General features: G+C 40.4%; 1 protein-coding gene across 1 annotated transcript in view; it reads left to right on the top strand.

The window, feature by feature from the left end:
• The first annotated feature begins 356 nt into the window (after positions 1–356).
• Positions 357–16,911, top strand: part of kdm5a (lysine (K)-specific demethylase 5A) — a 31,218-nt gene continuing 14,663 nt past the window's right edge. The window contains exons 1-21 of the mRNA XM_041781028.1: positions 357–1,546; positions 4,372–4,449; positions 6,110–6,232; positions 6,369–6,539; positions 8,636–8,827; positions 9,187–9,265; positions 9,366–9,457; positions 9,546–9,704; positions 9,805–9,924; positions 10,060–10,218; positions 10,956–11,137; positions 11,246–11,408; positions 11,514–11,633; positions 11,715–11,909; positions 12,004–12,185; positions 12,263–12,387; positions 12,489–12,639; positions 15,825–15,945; positions 16,097–16,273; positions 16,376–16,554; positions 16,662–16,800. Coding sequence (XP_041636962.1) covers positions 1,400–1,546; positions 4,372–4,449; positions 6,110–6,232; positions 6,369–6,539; positions 8,636–8,827; positions 9,187–9,265; positions 9,366–9,457; positions 9,546–9,704; positions 9,805–9,924; positions 10,060–10,218; positions 10,956–11,137; positions 11,246–11,408; positions 11,514–11,633; positions 11,715–11,909; positions 12,004–12,185; positions 12,263–12,387; positions 12,489–12,639; positions 15,825–15,945; positions 16,097–16,273; positions 16,376–16,554; positions 16,662–16,800 — 3,054 coding nt within the window. The 5' untranslated portion in view covers positions 357–1,399. The remainder of the gene's footprint in view (positions 1,547–4,371; positions 4,450–6,109; positions 6,233–6,368; positions 6,540–8,635; positions 8,828–9,186; positions 9,266–9,365; positions 9,458–9,545; positions 9,705–9,804; positions 9,925–10,059; positions 10,219–10,955; positions 11,138–11,245; positions 11,409–11,513; positions 11,634–11,714; positions 11,910–12,003; positions 12,186–12,262; positions 12,388–12,488; positions 12,640–15,824; positions 15,946–16,096; positions 16,274–16,375; positions 16,555–16,661; positions 16,801–16,911) is intronic.

The raw sequence follows: 16,911 nt of genomic DNA, 5'->3' as shown, positions 1-16,911 counted from the left end.
AGTCATTTGTAAAAGTGTTTGGGTAGTGTAAATTTGTTTCATTAAAATGTGAAATGTTTTGGTAATGTAAATTTGTAAAAGTGTGTTAAACTTTGTAATTTTGTATCGCACTTGTAGGCAATAAATAGAAGTAACTTAAAATGCATTCAAAACAACATTTTGGCTTTCAGGAGGTTAAAATTAAAGGGACCTCATACTAACAATAGGTTGCTAAACTTGTAAAACTTGATTTCCTTTCACTGTCTCATCTTTTTAATGAAAAAACGCCTGATTAATTTCCTTGTCAAACCGACGCCGCCGTTTACTTTTGCAGACGTAGTGCAAATTTCCCAAATGTCCGTGAAGGCATCATGAAAGCTCACCCAATCTTGCTAGTTGTTGCTAGCACGTTTGCTAATGCGGATACAACACTCACGGACGACGTTAAAGACACGGAAAACGACACGCGTTAAAACAGTGAACGGGATTTAATTCTTTTTATTCTACTACTTTGGGATTACAACCAACCGACGCAGGCCACGGTGGATACTTCTGCTCGGTTGACTTCTCTGCTAATGTCGTGAACGTCAATGTTAGCTGCGCAACGGGCAACTGGAAGCTAGCCGACGTTAGCCAACAAAATTAGCTGTATGCTAGCGCTACAATGAATGGGGGTTTGTCGAAGGGAGAAGCCAACAATGTACGCTTGCTAACGCTAGTACCCCCCCCGTCATGGTGTAACTTGTCTTGTTCTTAGCGCATAAATGCTCGGAGAAGTTGACGCCAAGGCTGGAGTTTATCTAAGAAAGCCACACGTGGGACTGTGAACACGTTAGGTAATGAGTATTAAAACCCCATTACAGGACTTAACCAGCTGGGGATAACTTTGTTGGAAATGCACCATCACGAAGAAATCATGCACTACCTAGGCACCTAGACTTAGCAGTAGCAAGGTTAGCGTCCGGATCATAACATTGCAGCCAACACTGAACACGGGTTTTTTGTTTGTTTGTTTCCTGATTCCTCAATCCCCTTCGTGCATAGCTATTATCCACATCCGAAGTCTTCACTGTGGGGTTTGCTATCGTGAAGATATCAGGAATGATGGCGTTTCCGACTGACCCTGCCCTCCGTCCCAGGTAGGGAGTAGCGGTGAAGACTTCCCGGCCTTGCCTGGCCCTCATATCACCGATGATGGGCAAACACTGATCGACCAGCATCCATTTTCACAATATAAATTATTATCGCGACTGGGATACCCTCAAACGTTTCTTAGTTTGGAGATTTAAAGGATCATGGTGGACACGGAGGAACTTCCACAAGACAGGAATTGCTGGATATAATCATGGACTCCTGAGCACAAAAACGTGAATTTTAGCACATCTTTTTTAAAAGACTGCTTTAACTGAAAACCACCAACATGTCGGCATTTGCCGAGTTCGTCCCCCCACCTGAGTGTCCAGTTTTTGAGCCGAGTTGGGAGGATTTCTCGGATCCTTTAGGATTCATCAACAAGATCCGACCAATCGCAGAGAAAACTGGCATCTGCAAGATCCGACCCCCAGAGGTAAAGTCCCTCATAATCTCTACTTTCTGATAAACACGGTTTAAAAGTCTGACTTAGTGTTGGTGTGCTCCTACGCAGGTTGTGTTGGTTCATAAGGGCCTGCGTGATTTTTGCGACATTACCAGTTGCCATCAGTCTAATAGAGGTCAAATAACTCTGAATTTATTTTGCTCTCAACATTGCGTAGATTTTACCTGGATGGAGTGGGTGTTCTTTTATTGTTTGGGAAAGTTTTGTACAAGCAGCAAAACGCATGCATCCGGTTAAATTTCTGTTTTGTTTCTAACATTGCTAGCTAAGTTACAGTCAGTGATTGGTCCACATTAGCTACCAAGATGCGACACTGGCTAAAAGCAGGCCTGTCGTTGAACTAATCCATACCTGTGCCATGTTCTTTCAGAATCTAAACATTGCATTTTAATGTTTTCAGACCTTTAACCGACAGATTCTGCCTTTATAACTAGAACAAAAATAACAGATATCCAGAATTACTTTCATGATTATAAAAGCTTTAACCCTCAGGCCCTCTTAGAGCCCTTTAAGGGCTTTTTAATAGTATTTTTGCTCTTACTTTGGCAGTTATCATGCTAAGATGATAATATTCGACAGAGATGTTCAATTTTTGATTAAATTTTGAAATTTCACTATCCACACTTTTGACAGAATTTTCCACTGTGCAGACAAAAACTCACACTCTCCCTCCTAAAGCCCGTTTTGGCCTCATTGACTACCATTAAAACTATGTATCATCATTCTACTGCCACTGCATTACAGAAACAAGAAAGCCTCGGTAATTCCTCTGTAATTCAGTCATTCAGAGGTGAATATTTGCACACCAAAAAGAGGCCGCCAAAGTTTTCCATTTTTCAATGTTTGCAGGGAGGCATTGTGGGAGATAATGGCCTTGTTTGGACTGATAGGATATATCAGTGACTGTAGGTAAACTACATTGGGTGTTTTCTATAGATGTCAGAGTCTGGTGAAAATTAGAATTATGAAATTGAATTCACATCTGCTATACATGATGATGACTGGAGATAAGGACAAAAAAAAGTTTTTTTTCATGTTTAATATTTCTAAATATATCCAATGTCCTGAAAGAGCTTTAAGAGGGAGAGTCTGATTTTTTTTTTTTTTTGTTATTACAAAAACTTTATTATACATCAAAATCAGTGTTGCTGCTAATCATTGAGTCCTCATCATGTATAGCAAATATGAATTCATTTTCATAATTTTTAATTTTTTACCAGACTCTGACATCCATAGAAAACACCCAAAGTAGTTTGAGTTGAAATAAGTAATTCCACTGGCCTACAGTCACTGATATATCCTATCAGTTCAAACAAGGTCATTATCTCCCACAATGCCTCTCTGCAAACATGGCAAAATTTGGCTGTATTTTTTGGTGTGCAAATATTTTTACCTCTTAATGACTGAATTACAGACGAATTAACAGGATTACTTTTTTCTGTATTGCAGTGGCGGAAGAATGAAAAGAAATGGTTTTAATGGTAGTCAATGAGGCCTAAAAGGACTTTAGGAGGGAGAGTGTGAGTTTTTGGTCACACAGTGAAAAATTCTGTCAACACAGTGTGGATTATGAAATTTCAAAAATTCATTAAAAACTGTCAAATATCATCCTCTTAGCATGATAACGGCCAAAGTAAGGGCAAAAAAATACAACCAGAAAGCCCTTAAAGGGCTCTAGGAGGGCCTGAGGGTTAAACTGGTGGTTTTCATGCAGTTATTTCTGTACATAAATAAACTCATTGCACTGTAAAAATAATAGTATTCTGTTTTGGTATCATACCTAAAATCACTTGATAAGATCAACTAATGATGTTTTTTTTTAACCGATTAACAATCCTTTAAACCAGTATTACTCAACCCTGCTCAACCAAAGAGCCAAATGTTGAAAAATACCTTTGAAAGAGCCACGGTCAAGTTAGTGAAAAGTGGCAAAAATGGGTTAAGTTGGCAGTAAAAATAAGTTAAAGTGGGAGAAATGTTAAAAAAAGCGGCAAAGAAGTGGCAAAACATGGGTGAAAAGGGGCAAACTAGGCATAAAATTGCAAAAACTTGGTAAAAAATGGCAAAAATAGGGAGAGAAATGAGCCACAGGGGGCAAAAATGGTTAAAAAACGCGGTCAAGGCGTTGCTTAAAAAAGAGTGAAAAGTTACTGAAATGGGCAAAAAGCAGCAAGAGTGGAAAAAATGGGAAAAGAAGTGGCATTCATTGGCAAAAGGCAGCTTAAACGGGCAAGAATTGTCAAAAAAGGTAAAAAAAAAAAAGGGGGAAAATGTGCACAAAGCAGGATATTACAGGCAAAAAATGGTTATAAAAGGGACAAAATAGGTCAGTAGTGGGGGGGGGATTAGTAGTTGGAGATTATGGCAATAGAAATATACGGACAACAAAAAAATAAAGGTTGACAATTAAAGCTATTGCTACACAAGAGTGTAGCTTGCAATGAGGTAAAATTTTCCCCCTTTTTTTTAAGGTTTTCTGGGAAAAAAATATTTCAAAGACATAGAAGAGCCACAAATCATCACAAAAGAGCCACATGTGGCTCAAGAACCATGTGCTGAGTGTCACTGCTTTGAACCTTCTGAGAGAAGCTGTGCTGTTCACTGGATGTGCTTCTCTGATGTTTATTTATTTAAGGTTTATTTAATAGGGACAGATATAATAAACATAGACAACTGAGAACAGGCATTCCATGCAAGTTTCATTGTGTTTGTAGCGAATGCTAAATTGCAACACCCGTCCCTAGAAGGGCTTTTGTTGTTGTGCTGAGTTAAAGGGTGTGTTTCTTGTCAATCAGGACTGGCAACCTCCATTCGCCTGCGATGTACGCAACTTCCGCTTCACTCCAAGAGTACAAAGACTTAATGAGCTTGAGGTGAGTTTGCCAAGAAGATGCTGGATGATGTCACAGCATTCTGAGTGAAGGTGTGTCTGTTTTTTTATGAGGTACACAGAACTGATACATAATGTACAAACCAGGGTTGGGATTTAACTTTTTCATCTGCCTGCTACTGTGGCTGGTGGATTCAAATATCTACCAGCCCCTCTGTTTTATCAAGCTGAATTATTTAATGAGTAATGGTTAAAAATCAATACTTATACTCTTCAAGTTATAGGCTTTTTGATAAGAGGGTGTGGTTGCACAAATAATCTGGTCTGTTGTTAATTTTTAACAGCATTTTTTGACCTGCTTGTCCTGTATTTGACCATGCAAACGCTTGCTATACATTCATCAGGCATTTTCAAGTTTTAGACTCACTAGTATTCAACATTTCATGCACATTTTTTTGCAGTCTTTGTTTAACTTTTTTTGTACTTAGAGCAAGAAAGGCATTAATTCAAACACACTTTTAGCAGATACACCAGTTGCAGTGGAGAACTGCTCTCATATGATTCTGGGTCAGACCACCCCAGCACACAGCCGTCTGTAAACATTTGACAGCAGGTCTTAAACATGGAGGAATAGGCATGATATTTTGGTCAGCGAGGGTTTATGATACCATTTACTGTAACAAAATCCCTCTTTTAGGCAAGGTAACTTTTTTTAAAACTAAGTTGAGCAAGTTCACCTGACGCTGCTCAAATATACACGCATTTGGCTGTTGGCAGGTGCTTATGTCCCATCCTACGAACTCCTTGAGTAGCAGCATTGTATAGTTTGGTACATTGGTAAAAAAGAAACATACAGCCCTGAATTTAAAGGCCTATTTCTAGGTTTGCTTGACTTACTACTTTTATACTTGACAGTAGTGTAGTTTACAGTTTTGTCCTCTTGGTATGAGAACTGCCTGTGTTGGTATGTAAAGGCTGTGGTGACATAAAATTAAAAAGAGAGAAAAAAAACATTTAAGAAGGATGCCACATCAACAGCAACACAGACATGATAGTCTAATATCTCCTCAGAATTATTGAATTATGAAAATGTAATGATGACAGTAAAATGTGTATTTTAGAGGCATTGAAGGGTATCATATTTATGATTGTGGTGTGTCGTGACACTGTCACATAGCTGTATTTAAACACCATAAAGGCTATACACTGATACGTAAGAGAACACTAGCTTAAGTGTGTTTTACATGTGCGAAATCATGAATGGGATGGGACTATTTTGACATGTGGATAGAAGTATTATACACAATAACAAAATAACACTCATACTTTCCAGCCTAACCTTTATGATTGTGATGACTTGCCTAATATAAGATCAGAACAATAAATTGATGATCCTGCTTCTCAGTTTTGGTTTAGTAGCAGTTAAAACTCCACTTGAGGACCTGACTTTAACAGAGACTCCACCCAGCCTTGAAATAATAGAAATAACCTTTTCTTTCCTGTTCATGAATGAGTCCTTTCCTGTTAATAAATAGCCTATAACTTGAATGCTGTAAGCCTCAATTATTATGTAACGCCTTATCTGGTAATGCTGCTTGTTAAAAAAGATGGCAAAAATGTCAGAATATCACAGGGGAGCTGACATGAGCAGCACTGTGTATTGGCTAAGTGTTTACTTTCTTGTCTCGGCCCTGCCCTTCTAGGCACTCACCCGGGTTAAGCTCAACTTTCTGGATCAAATCGCAAAGTTCTGGGAGCTGCAGGGATCAAAAATACGATTCCCCCATGTGGAGAGAAAAGTTCTGGATCTCTATCAACTCAGCAAGGTAAAACAGATGACATGAACTGTTGATTTAGGACAATTAATTTAGTCCCTCATTTGTTCTATTTTGTTTAGTCTTCGTTTATTCGTTTATTCGTTTTATTCACCAAAAAGCTTTAAAAAAAAACCCTGTGTTTCAGATTGTGTCATCAGAGGGCGGCTTTGAGACACTGTGTAAGGAGAAGAGGTGGTCCAAGGTGGCCAGCCGAATGGGCTTCCCATCAGGGAAAGGAACTGGCTCACTGCTGCGCTCCCACTATGAGAGAATACTGTACCCATATGAGCTCTTCCAGTCTGGAGCCACACTGACCGTGAGTGATGTAATTTCAAAGCTTACAAAGTTGACATTTGCTAGGATAGTACCAAATCACAAGAACGATTATCTCATGACACTTTACACAATTCTACTGAATAGGTTGTTTGCAATCGCATGATCGTAAATGTCTATTTGGGGTCAGGAATTGAGGGACAGCCTTAGGAGTGAACAGGAATGAAGGAAAGTTGGTCCTTAAAAGCTCTAAATGGACCAGAAAATTTCTACAATCACTGAACACAATCCCTACACTTTACAAAAAGGGATATTTACCTCACTTTAACTGATTTACCTGGCAAGAGGTGATCAATATCACATTGAACTGTGTCCTGCAGACCTCCTAGCCCAGGGATGTCAAACTTAATCGCAGCAGGGTTAGAGTTCTGAATTTGGGTCCAACCTGAGGGCTGAGCAGGGTCCACATTTAACCATAAACTGTCAATCTCATTTTCACCAGCAATGAATTATGGGGGACAAAAACCCTAGCACTGATGATAAAGGGTTTTTAGATTTTAAAAGGTCAAAATGATAAGTTTAAAGGCTCCAAATCTGAGATAAAAATTCATACTTATTAGCCTGAAAAGGCTCAAAACATGGCATTTAAAGTCAAAATAATGTTTTTAAAAGGGAAATATATGAGATAGAAAGTTGAAATCATGATTCTTAACAGTCAAAATATGAGATAAATTCAAAATCATCGGTTTAAAATGTCAAAGCATGAGAAAAACATTTAAATTTTGAGTTTTAAAAGTCAAAATATGACTTAAAGATTAAAATTGAGGATCTTAAAAGGTCAAATTATGAGTTGAAAGTCAAAATAAAGAGCTAAAAAGGTCAAAATGTGAGGAAAAAAATCATAATCATAAGTTTAAAAGGTCAAAATATAACTTAAAAAATTTAAACTTGAGGCTGTGAAAGGTCAAAAAATAAGATAAAAAATCATTTGCATCTCACATAACTGTGAAATGCAAAATTAAGAATATGAAATGAAAACAAATGTGTTTTATCACATTCCTGACTTTTTATCTAATTATTTTAACTTTTTACTTTTTCTAATGACTTAACAAGGATATTTTAAATCATCATGGTTAAGTTTATGTTTTTAAGCTGGAGGAAATCTGCAGACCTCAAACCAGTGGGCCAGTTATAATAAAAATATGATAGGATCTGGTGGGCCGGGTGTAACTGTACCAGGGGCCGGATTTGCGTCTAGCATTGTCTAGCAAGATGAAGGGGAACAAGGGTCTTAAGGAGTCTTTTACTGAGCTAAGAAACTAGCTGAGCCCCTTTAACTTATTGAAAAATACTAATTTTGTCACAAAGATGCTTTTAATTAGAACAGTGATGTACTACCAACCAAAACACTAAACTAAGCCACAGTAGCTAGCTCCCTTCTGAGTGCCAGTTTCCCTAACTCCATCCTTTGTTGTTATTTAATCCACATTTAAACTGTTCCCAAATGAAGCACTGTTAGTTAGCAAAACAACCAGCTCTACTGAGCTGAGCCAAATGATCTGGAACTCTTTAAAGAGAAAGTTTCTGTCACAGCGTGCGAAGCAAACCATGGCAAAACTGCACTGAACGAAACTTAACTGCTTTTGAAAACGGAGCATGCACGAGCGTTGAGTGACACAGCTTGTTGAGGCTTTAGATGGAGGCTTTTTAAATCCTTCCTGCTGCTGTTCCCCTGTAAATTTTAAAAACTTTGCTCCACTACTTTCAGAGCACAAAAGTAGCATAAGAATTAAGCAAATTTATATATTTGCAATTTGAATACTTGACATAGTTTAAAAAAGCTCAAAACATGGCCTTTTGTCAGAGTCTTTGAATGTAGAATTTCTAAGAGATACACCACCTGTAGTTTTTATTTGAGGTGCATTATTCTGACAAACCTTTTTAGTTTTTGTTACATTACTTTATTTAATAATTATTAAGCAGATGAAATTTGTGAGTGTTTCCAGTGATCTTCTCTGTCTAGGTGTTTGATAACTTTTTAATTTGGTTTGCATGCTGCAAAAAGGTTTTTGGGCACAAATGCACTGGAGTAGCATCACTTTTCTTTTTTTTCTACTTCCCTTCTCTCTTTTTAATCAGGGCATTCAGCGACTATATGATGAAGGAGATGACAAGGAAGAACTGGATGAGGGTGTTGGAGAGGAGACGGCAGAAGAAGAGGAGCAAGATGAAGAGGAAGAAAAGGATAGGGAGCGAGAGACTGAGAGTGATGCCACGCAAACCAAAGACAGGCTTCTGCCTGAGAGACGCTCCAGGCGCCTGAAATCTGAGGTGTGGAAAAACCCCATTTATAAGTAGTTTGGTTGGATATTTGAACTAACAACATGAATTTTTGTTAAGCTGATAGTAACATTGTAATTTCATGTATGCTATCTTTTAGCTTAATGTAGCATATCTGTAACAAATGTGGTGCTTGTCAGTCATTTTATGGGCAGTTTTCTAGCAGAGATTTTTTTTAACCACAGTATTTATATTAAATGTGTTAATACCCTGTTTAGCTTTAAGAATATCTTACCGGCACCTTCCTAGATTAAACTGTAGCAGCCATATTTCCCCTAAGCTGTCAGACGTGCTATCTTTTAGCAGCTGTTTCACACTTGTCTTTCTCTGTTTGTGCTCTGTTTTTGAAGAGGGAAAACAAGGAGCCAAAAGGTCTGAAAATCTTTGGTACAAGTCCAAAGATGGTTGGATTGGAGATTGTACCAGCTGGTAAGAATAACTATTATTTAAAGCTGTATTTTAATAGAGCTTTAAAAAGGTTGTGTTCCTGTTAATATTCCTTTTTTACACAAAACATTCCTATTTTTAGATGATGGATTCAACAAGAAGCAGCGTCATCTCAAAGCCCAGGCCTTTGCCATCAAAATGAGACCACGCAAGGAGACCTTAGAGGTCAACTTTGTGAGTGCGAGTTCATTGTCTTATAGACTGTATGTTGGTGAACTCTGGGTATGACCATCCCTACATGTTGTCTTGCCCTTATTCTCAGATTGACCTCTACCTGTGCCTGGTGTGTGGGCGAGGCGATGAGGAGGACCGTCTGCTGTTGTGTGACGGCTGTGATGACAGCTACCACACCTTCTGCTTAATCCCGCCTCTACAGGATGTCCCGAAGGGGGACTGGCGATGCCCCAAGTGTGTTGCAGAGGTAAGGCTGGAGAGTAGAGTTACTCGGGTAGAAGAGCTGTTGTTTTTGTTTCATTTTTCACGGTCTTTAAGCATAATTTACACACCTGCTTGCCTTCCAGGAGTGCAGTAAACCCAGGGAGGCGTTTGGCTTTGAGCAGGCTGTGAGAGAATACACTCTGCAGGGCTTTGGAGAAATGGCTGACCACTTCAAGTCAGACTATTTCAACATGCCTGTTCATGTACGTAAAATCCTCTCACTGGTGGATTTTCCTCCATCATCTTTTTGTCCCACATGGTGCAGAGAGAGTTAGAGATGTTGAGAGTGTAGCTTTAATGCTTTTTGAGCTCTCATTATTTTTGCTTTGTGAATCCAGATGGTGCCCACAGAGCTGGTGGAGAAGGAGTTCTGGCGCCTGGTCAGCAGCATTGAGGAGGATGTCATCGTAGAGTACGGAGCTGACATCAGCTCCAAGGAAGTGGGCAGCGGGTTTCCTGTCAGGGACGGGAAAAGGCGGCTACTGGGCGATGAGGAGGTGAGAAGATTGTCGTAGAATCTTTTGAAGTATTTGCCTAATAAATGTCTCATGTAGATGTTTGCACTTTTTTAGTTCTGTTGTTTATTTTTTTCATGTTGTTTCATAAAAACTACCAGAGTCTAAATTATTATTATTATAATATAGAAAAAAATTCTGATAGTCTGACACTTAAATCTATAGCTGCTTAATAGCACGCCTCTCTTACTGTGGAAAGTTTTTCCTGTCAGACAGGGATAGCAGGGGTCCCTTGAGGCAATCATTCCACAGAAAGGGAAATTACCACAGTCTAACACTGTGATATATTTTTCATTTATGTCGATGCTAATGGAAATATCAATACTAGAAAACACAATGAAGTTGTTTTAATACATGCACAAAAATTCCACTGGTGCTGCACCAGTTGCAGGATATAAATGTCAGCCACCCCTCCCACTCCCTTGCAGTGAATTTTCCAAAATATTACCTGCTTTGATCCAATGTCGGCTCATCCTTGCTTCAGAAACTTTTACTCTGGGGCTGGTAGGATTAGACAGGGCAGAAGCATTTCTCTGTTCTTATTTGTGTTGACAAATGCAGCTTAGCTTGAAAATTTTAGCTGCCTTTCATGAGTTTTGTGCATGTGAAATTAGGGCTTAACAGATCCCCTTTAAAGTCTTGTCTTCATTTACATAAAGTTGCTAAGTTAATCAAAATAAGACACTTATTCCTAGTAATATTTTGCTGTTCTCCTTCAGGAGTATGCAAATTCAGGCTGGAACCTGAATAACATGCCAGTGCTGGAGCAGTCAGTGCTCACTCACATCAATGTGGACATCTCTGGTATGAAGGTGCCCTGGCTCTATGTGGGCATGTGTTTCTCCTCGTTTTGCTGGCACATTGAGGACCACTGGAGTTACTCCATCAACTTCCTGCACTGGTAAGAAAGTCTTGAGGCTTTATTTCAGTTTGACACCAATAAAAAAAAGCAAAGGAAAAAAAAAACCTGCAGAAATTCCAATGCAATGATTATTTATCTTTTCTCTAGGGGTGAACCTAAGACTTGGTATGGCGTGCCAGCCTCAGCAGCAGAACAGCTCGAGGCTGTGATGAAGAAACTGGCCCCAGAGCTGTTTGACTCCCAGCCTGACCTCCTGCATCAGCTAGTCACCATCATGAATCCTAATATCCTCATGGAGCATGGTGTCCCCGTATGTAAACTGAGGCTTGATGATTTGTTTTGATTTATCTGATTAGATACTGATCAAAAGGTTCATTCTGATTTATTTGACACAATTGTGCATTTTCCACTTTAGGTGTACAGGACCAATCAGTGCGCAGGGGAGTTTGTGGTGACTTTCCCCAGAGCCTACCACAGCGGCTTCAACCAGGGCTACAACTTTGCAGAGGCTGTAAACTTCTGCACTGCAGACTGGGTGAGGGAAGAGAAAAGTTGACTTCAGATTTGAAAAAAAAAAACTTGATGTTGGTGCTCATCTTTTACACATGCTTTTTAGTTACCCATGGGACGTCAGTGTGTGGCCCACTATAGACGCCTTCATCGTTACTGCGTCTTCTCCCACGAGGAGCTGCTGTGCAAGATGGCCGCTGATCCAGAGAGTCTGGACGTGGAACTGGCTGCTGCTGTCTACAAGGAACTGGGAGATATGATGGAGGAAGAGACAAAACTCAGACAGGCTGTCCAAGAATTAGTATGTCTTTTTTTTTGGTCTTTTTGTGTCCCTTAAACTGGCAAGATCGACAAAATATGTGTTTAGATGACCTCAGTTATCTCCTTTTCTACAGGGGGTTCTGTCCTCAGAGCAGGAGGTGTTCGAACTTCTACCTGATGATGAGCGCCAGTGTTACAAATGTAAGACGACCTGTTTCCTGTCTGCGCTGACCTGCTCCTGCAGCCCTGATCGGCTCGTCTGTCTCCATCATGCTGCAGATCTTTGTGACTGCCCACATGGCAGCAAGTGTCTTCGGTGAGAAGTCTTTCATCATTACATAAAGTAGACTACACACTTAATTCTCAAGTTAATATCTGCATAATATTCTTCAGGTATCGCTACGATCTGGAGGAGTTTCCCTCCATGCTGTACGGGGTGAAGACACGAGCTCAGTCATATGACACCTGGTCCAAAAGGGTCACAGAGGCCTTGGCTGCTGACCAGAAGAACAAGAAAGGTTTCTAAACAGCTGAACTACATGTAGAACATTTTGTTACTGCTTTGTTTTTGTTGAGATATCTGCTTGTAAAACTTCACGTTTGCTTGTTTCTCTACTAGATCTTATTGAGCTCAAGGTTTTGCTTGAGGACGCGGAGGACAGAAAGTATCCAGAGAAAGCTTTGTTCCGTCGCCTGAGGGAGATGGTCAAAGAGGCTGAGACGTGCAGCTCTGTGGCTCAGCTGCTGCTCAGTCGCAAACAGAGGCACAGGTTAGTAAACATGGATACCCCTTATTTTCATAACCCTCAAATTCCACATACCATATTTTCCGGACTGTAAGTCGCACTTTTTTACATAGTTTGGCTGGTCCTGCGACTTATCGTCAGATGCGACTTATACATCAAAATATATATAATTTAACATGTTTTTAAATGTTAATTCATACTGACTGACATGAACCAAGGAGTAAACATTACTGTCTATAGCCACTAGAGGGCGCTTAAGGCTTGAAACAACTATATGCTGCTCCTGTACCACTGAAAAAATTAACTGAAACATTGACTTAAAGAAAACAGAAAGATTGTTTGGAGTGAGTGAGAAACTCGTGAGGGACTGGGGAAAAGCAAGTGTACTGCAATGAAGAAAACAAAGAAAGCTAAGAAAGAAAGAAAGCTAATCGCGGGCTGAAAGCAAGATGGCCAGAGCTGGACGAACGAAATTAGTTTAAGTTAAAATCAGATAAAATCTTTATCATCAGGCCATTCAGGGAAAAAAACTGGAAACTGTAATCGGCAAATCACATTATAATCAGTTCATCTTTGATTTAATTATCACAAGAGAAAACTGTTTAAAAAGAACAATTTTCCAAAAGATTTAGCCTCTTTATTTTGCTCTAAAAATGCACAACATTGGTGTGTTTAGCTTGAAAATGTCACAGTTTTTCTTTGGGGGAGCATGTCCCCAGACCCCCATGGAAGGTTAAGGTTTCCCCCTACTATATGGGACTTTTCCATTACATGGCGTGGCTCGGCTCAACTTGGTTTGACTTGGCACAGCAGCCCAGTGCAGCAGGGGGTTTGCTTTTCCACCACAACCGAGCTACCCATTTGAGGGCGCGTCTAGAGCTGATGACGAAGTACGTTGAGCCCTCCTCAATCTCTCTACACTGTCTGATCTGAATGACTTTACATTATTTTAAAGGAATAATCAAACTGTGGACCGACAGCGCTGCAAGCTGCTCTTTTTGCTTTCTCTCCCTCCCTCTCTCTCCCCGTCTCTCCGTCTCTCTCTCTGTCTGCAGTCAGTAAACAAACAATAATTCACGCTTATCATCAAAATGAGAGAATTTCCCTGCATGTAAGTTAAAGAACAGCCTCATTATTGATTTGTGGGTCAGCAGAAAAGAACGCAATCATATTTTTGGATTGGACAGTGAGAAAGACATGCTTTACTAGCACCCATTAATGAATTAAAGACGGACTCTGTCATGGGCGAAATCTTACGAACATCTCCAGCATTTTATTTTTAAAGTCTAGTATTGTCTATAAGAAGGGGACAGGGTCCAACTTTGGTTATTAGTAGGTGCCGAAAAAGGTGTATTCCTGGATCTGCGCCTGGTCCTTCCTGATTTCACTAAGTGTGAGAAGCTGTGCACAACTATCCGACTGTAGTATGAGCACTGTCTTGTGTCATAAATATTTAAGTCATACAGTGAATGCTGACACCACTGTAACAGAGTTATGGACAGCTGGAGCAGAGGCAGGGGTAAAACGTTTCTGCCCCGTGGGGTGAAAAGTTATCATGTAGGGGTTATCAGTAGCAGAGGGGGTAAATCCCCCAGCAAATCAGACCCCGTGAAGCGCTTGAAGCTGGGGCTGGCCTGCTTTGGCCCTACTCATGAGCAGGGCCGTTTGAGCGTGGCTCGGTGCGCCCAAACTGGTGATGGAAATGCAAATCAGCACGGCTTGGTTTGGCTCGGCGCAGCCAAAAGCCGTAGTGGAAAAGCCCCAATAGTCTCCTAAAATCCCATGGTACACCAGGTCTAGTTTCATCAGAGGCCTCTGCTGAAACACGTTTATCTCCATAGAGCAGATCTGCTGAAACAGGACTGAGAATATAAATTGCATTTGGTCAATTTTAAAACAAAACACAGTGCACTGACATCTGATTGTAAATCTTCTTAGTACTTATGTATGTATGAGTATCTTGTGAAAACTCTTATAAATCTTTTCACCATATCAACATTATATTTTATCCTGGGGCAGGTTAAGAGGGTCTCAGAGTTAACACGATACCATGGATAAAGAAAAGATAATTTTTTGAGGTGAAAAATTGCAGAATTTTATGAATCCTTGAATAAAATACATCTGCTTAGGGCTGCACTTTGCTGCGCATCAGCTCAGAAACGCATCTATAGATCGGGGCAGTGCAGCGTCACTTCCCGCTTTCCAATGTGACCACATCCCCATTTGGTAGAAAACAGGCCCTTAGATTTTCCTGCTACTTAAAGCTGTTTCGTTTTGTGCCTCAAACAATCAAAAAGCCATTATTTAAGGCATGTTTTGTTATTCTCCAGTAACAAAAGAGTGTCAGAGAAGGGTTCTGTGTCTTCTGGTTGAAACTAGAGAGGAGTAGAAAGCTGAGTAAAGTTTTGGACCAGTGCTGTTCTTAATGGCTTTAATCTAGTGATTGCTCTGTGACAGCAGGAGCTGTAGTCTGCGTGTTAACAGCTTTTTCACACATTCACTAACTTATTAACCACATTGAAGTGTTAAGATCCAAAGATATTTGATGTTCATTTGATGTCCAGTCACAAGATGGAACTGGCTGTTCAGTTTGACAGAGGGAGCCTGAACACACCATCATGTACATCTATAATTTTTTTTAATTTCATATCGTTATGATGCAAGTATTTTTTTCATAAATGTCCTATATTATACGTTTATCTCACTGGCCATTATATGGCCATTATATTCTCTCAATAACCATTTAACTGCACAGTTTTCTCATATTTCAAACTTTTAAATCCCTAATGACCCAGTCTTTTCCATTAACTGCCGTTCATTTTTAAGGAATGTTTCCCTCTTAGAAAGGGGAGGGGCTGATATCATTTGGGAAAAGTACCCCCAGATCAGTTGCTCTGGTCTATTGGGGTTGGGGGTGTGGCATGCACCATCAGTGGAGTATGTGGAAAATGTGGGTCAAAAATAAATATAATATGTTGATTACTTAAGGTACCACAAATGGTTGCTTCTGTGTTGTACCACTGTAAGACACAGTTCATAAGTGCATATGTGCACCTAAGTGTATAATCCTCAGGATAGATATGTGGAAAATTCAATGGAATCTCAGTAAATGTTGGGAATAAAATTTTCCAATATGATACTTGAAGATGTATAAACAACATCAGCATTTTTCTAATAGCAAATTGGCTCTTTTATGATGTTCTCTGCAGCAGCCGTTTGCGTTCTGAGAGCAGTCGCAACCGTACTAAACTAACGGTGGATGAGCTGAAGGCCTTTGTGGATCAACTCTATAGGCTGCCCTGCATCATCAGCCAGGCCCGCCAAGTCAAAGTGAGTCTGCACTTACAATCCAGGCATCCAGCTGATAATAATATAGAGCTTACACTTCAATTTCCATTGCTTTCATTGTCTTATCTATTGTCTTTTCCCCTTATTTGTCTGTCTTCTTTTTCTTCACTCCCAACGTCTCTGTCACCTTCAGGAGTTACTGGAGAATGTGGAAGACTTCCATGAACGAGCCCAGGTGGCGCTGTCGGACGAGATGCCAGACTCCTCCAAGCTGCAGGCGCTGTTGGACCTTGGTAGCGGTCTGGATGTAGAACTGCCAGAACTGCCCCGTCTGAAACAGGAGCTCCAGCAGGCCCGCTGGCTCGATGAGGTGGGTTCTAAAAACAACACACACTCTCACAACATGTCTGTTTGGCTAAGGAGGTGTCATGATTTTGGCTTCATTTAACACCTTCTGTTTCTATCATCTCAGGTGAGAATCACCCTAGCCGAGCCTCACCGCGTCACTCTGGAGCTGATGAAGAGGCTGATAGACTCCGGGGTGGGCCTGGCTCCTCATCACGCCGTGGAGAAGGCTATGGCTGAACTGCAGGAGATCCTCACAGTCTCAGAGAGATGGGAGGATAAGGCTCGGGCATGCCTGCAGGCCAGGTGAGGTTGCGAATACTTACACACACACTTGGAAGCCCAAATGTGTTTCTTACTAGAGGCGGAATGAGTTGACCATCCTATGCCTTTTTATTTTCTTGCATTTCCAGGCCTCGACACAGCATGATGACGTTGGAGAGCATTGTTTTGGAAGCTAGGAACATCCCTGCGTACCTACCTAATATTTTGGCTCTCAGAGAGGCCCTACAGAAGGCAAAAGAGTGGACATCCAAGGTGGAAGCCATTCAGGTACTATCTATGTGTACACTCCTACCCAAAACTAAAGCAGAAATTCCTCCTGAGAATTTTGATTGAGACTGATTAACCTGTATCAAGTGTATGGTCTGACATATCTTAACT

This window comes from Cheilinus undulatus, linkage group 23 (genome assembly GCF_018320785.1).
Source record: "Cheilinus undulatus linkage group 23, ASM1832078v1, whole genome shotgun sequence".
Classification (NCBI taxonomy): domain Eukaryota; kingdom Metazoa; phylum Chordata; class Actinopteri; order Labriformes; family Labridae; genus Cheilinus; species Cheilinus undulatus.
Note: the sequence above shows the minus strand (reverse complement) of the source record. Positions and strands in the feature narration are given on the sequence as shown.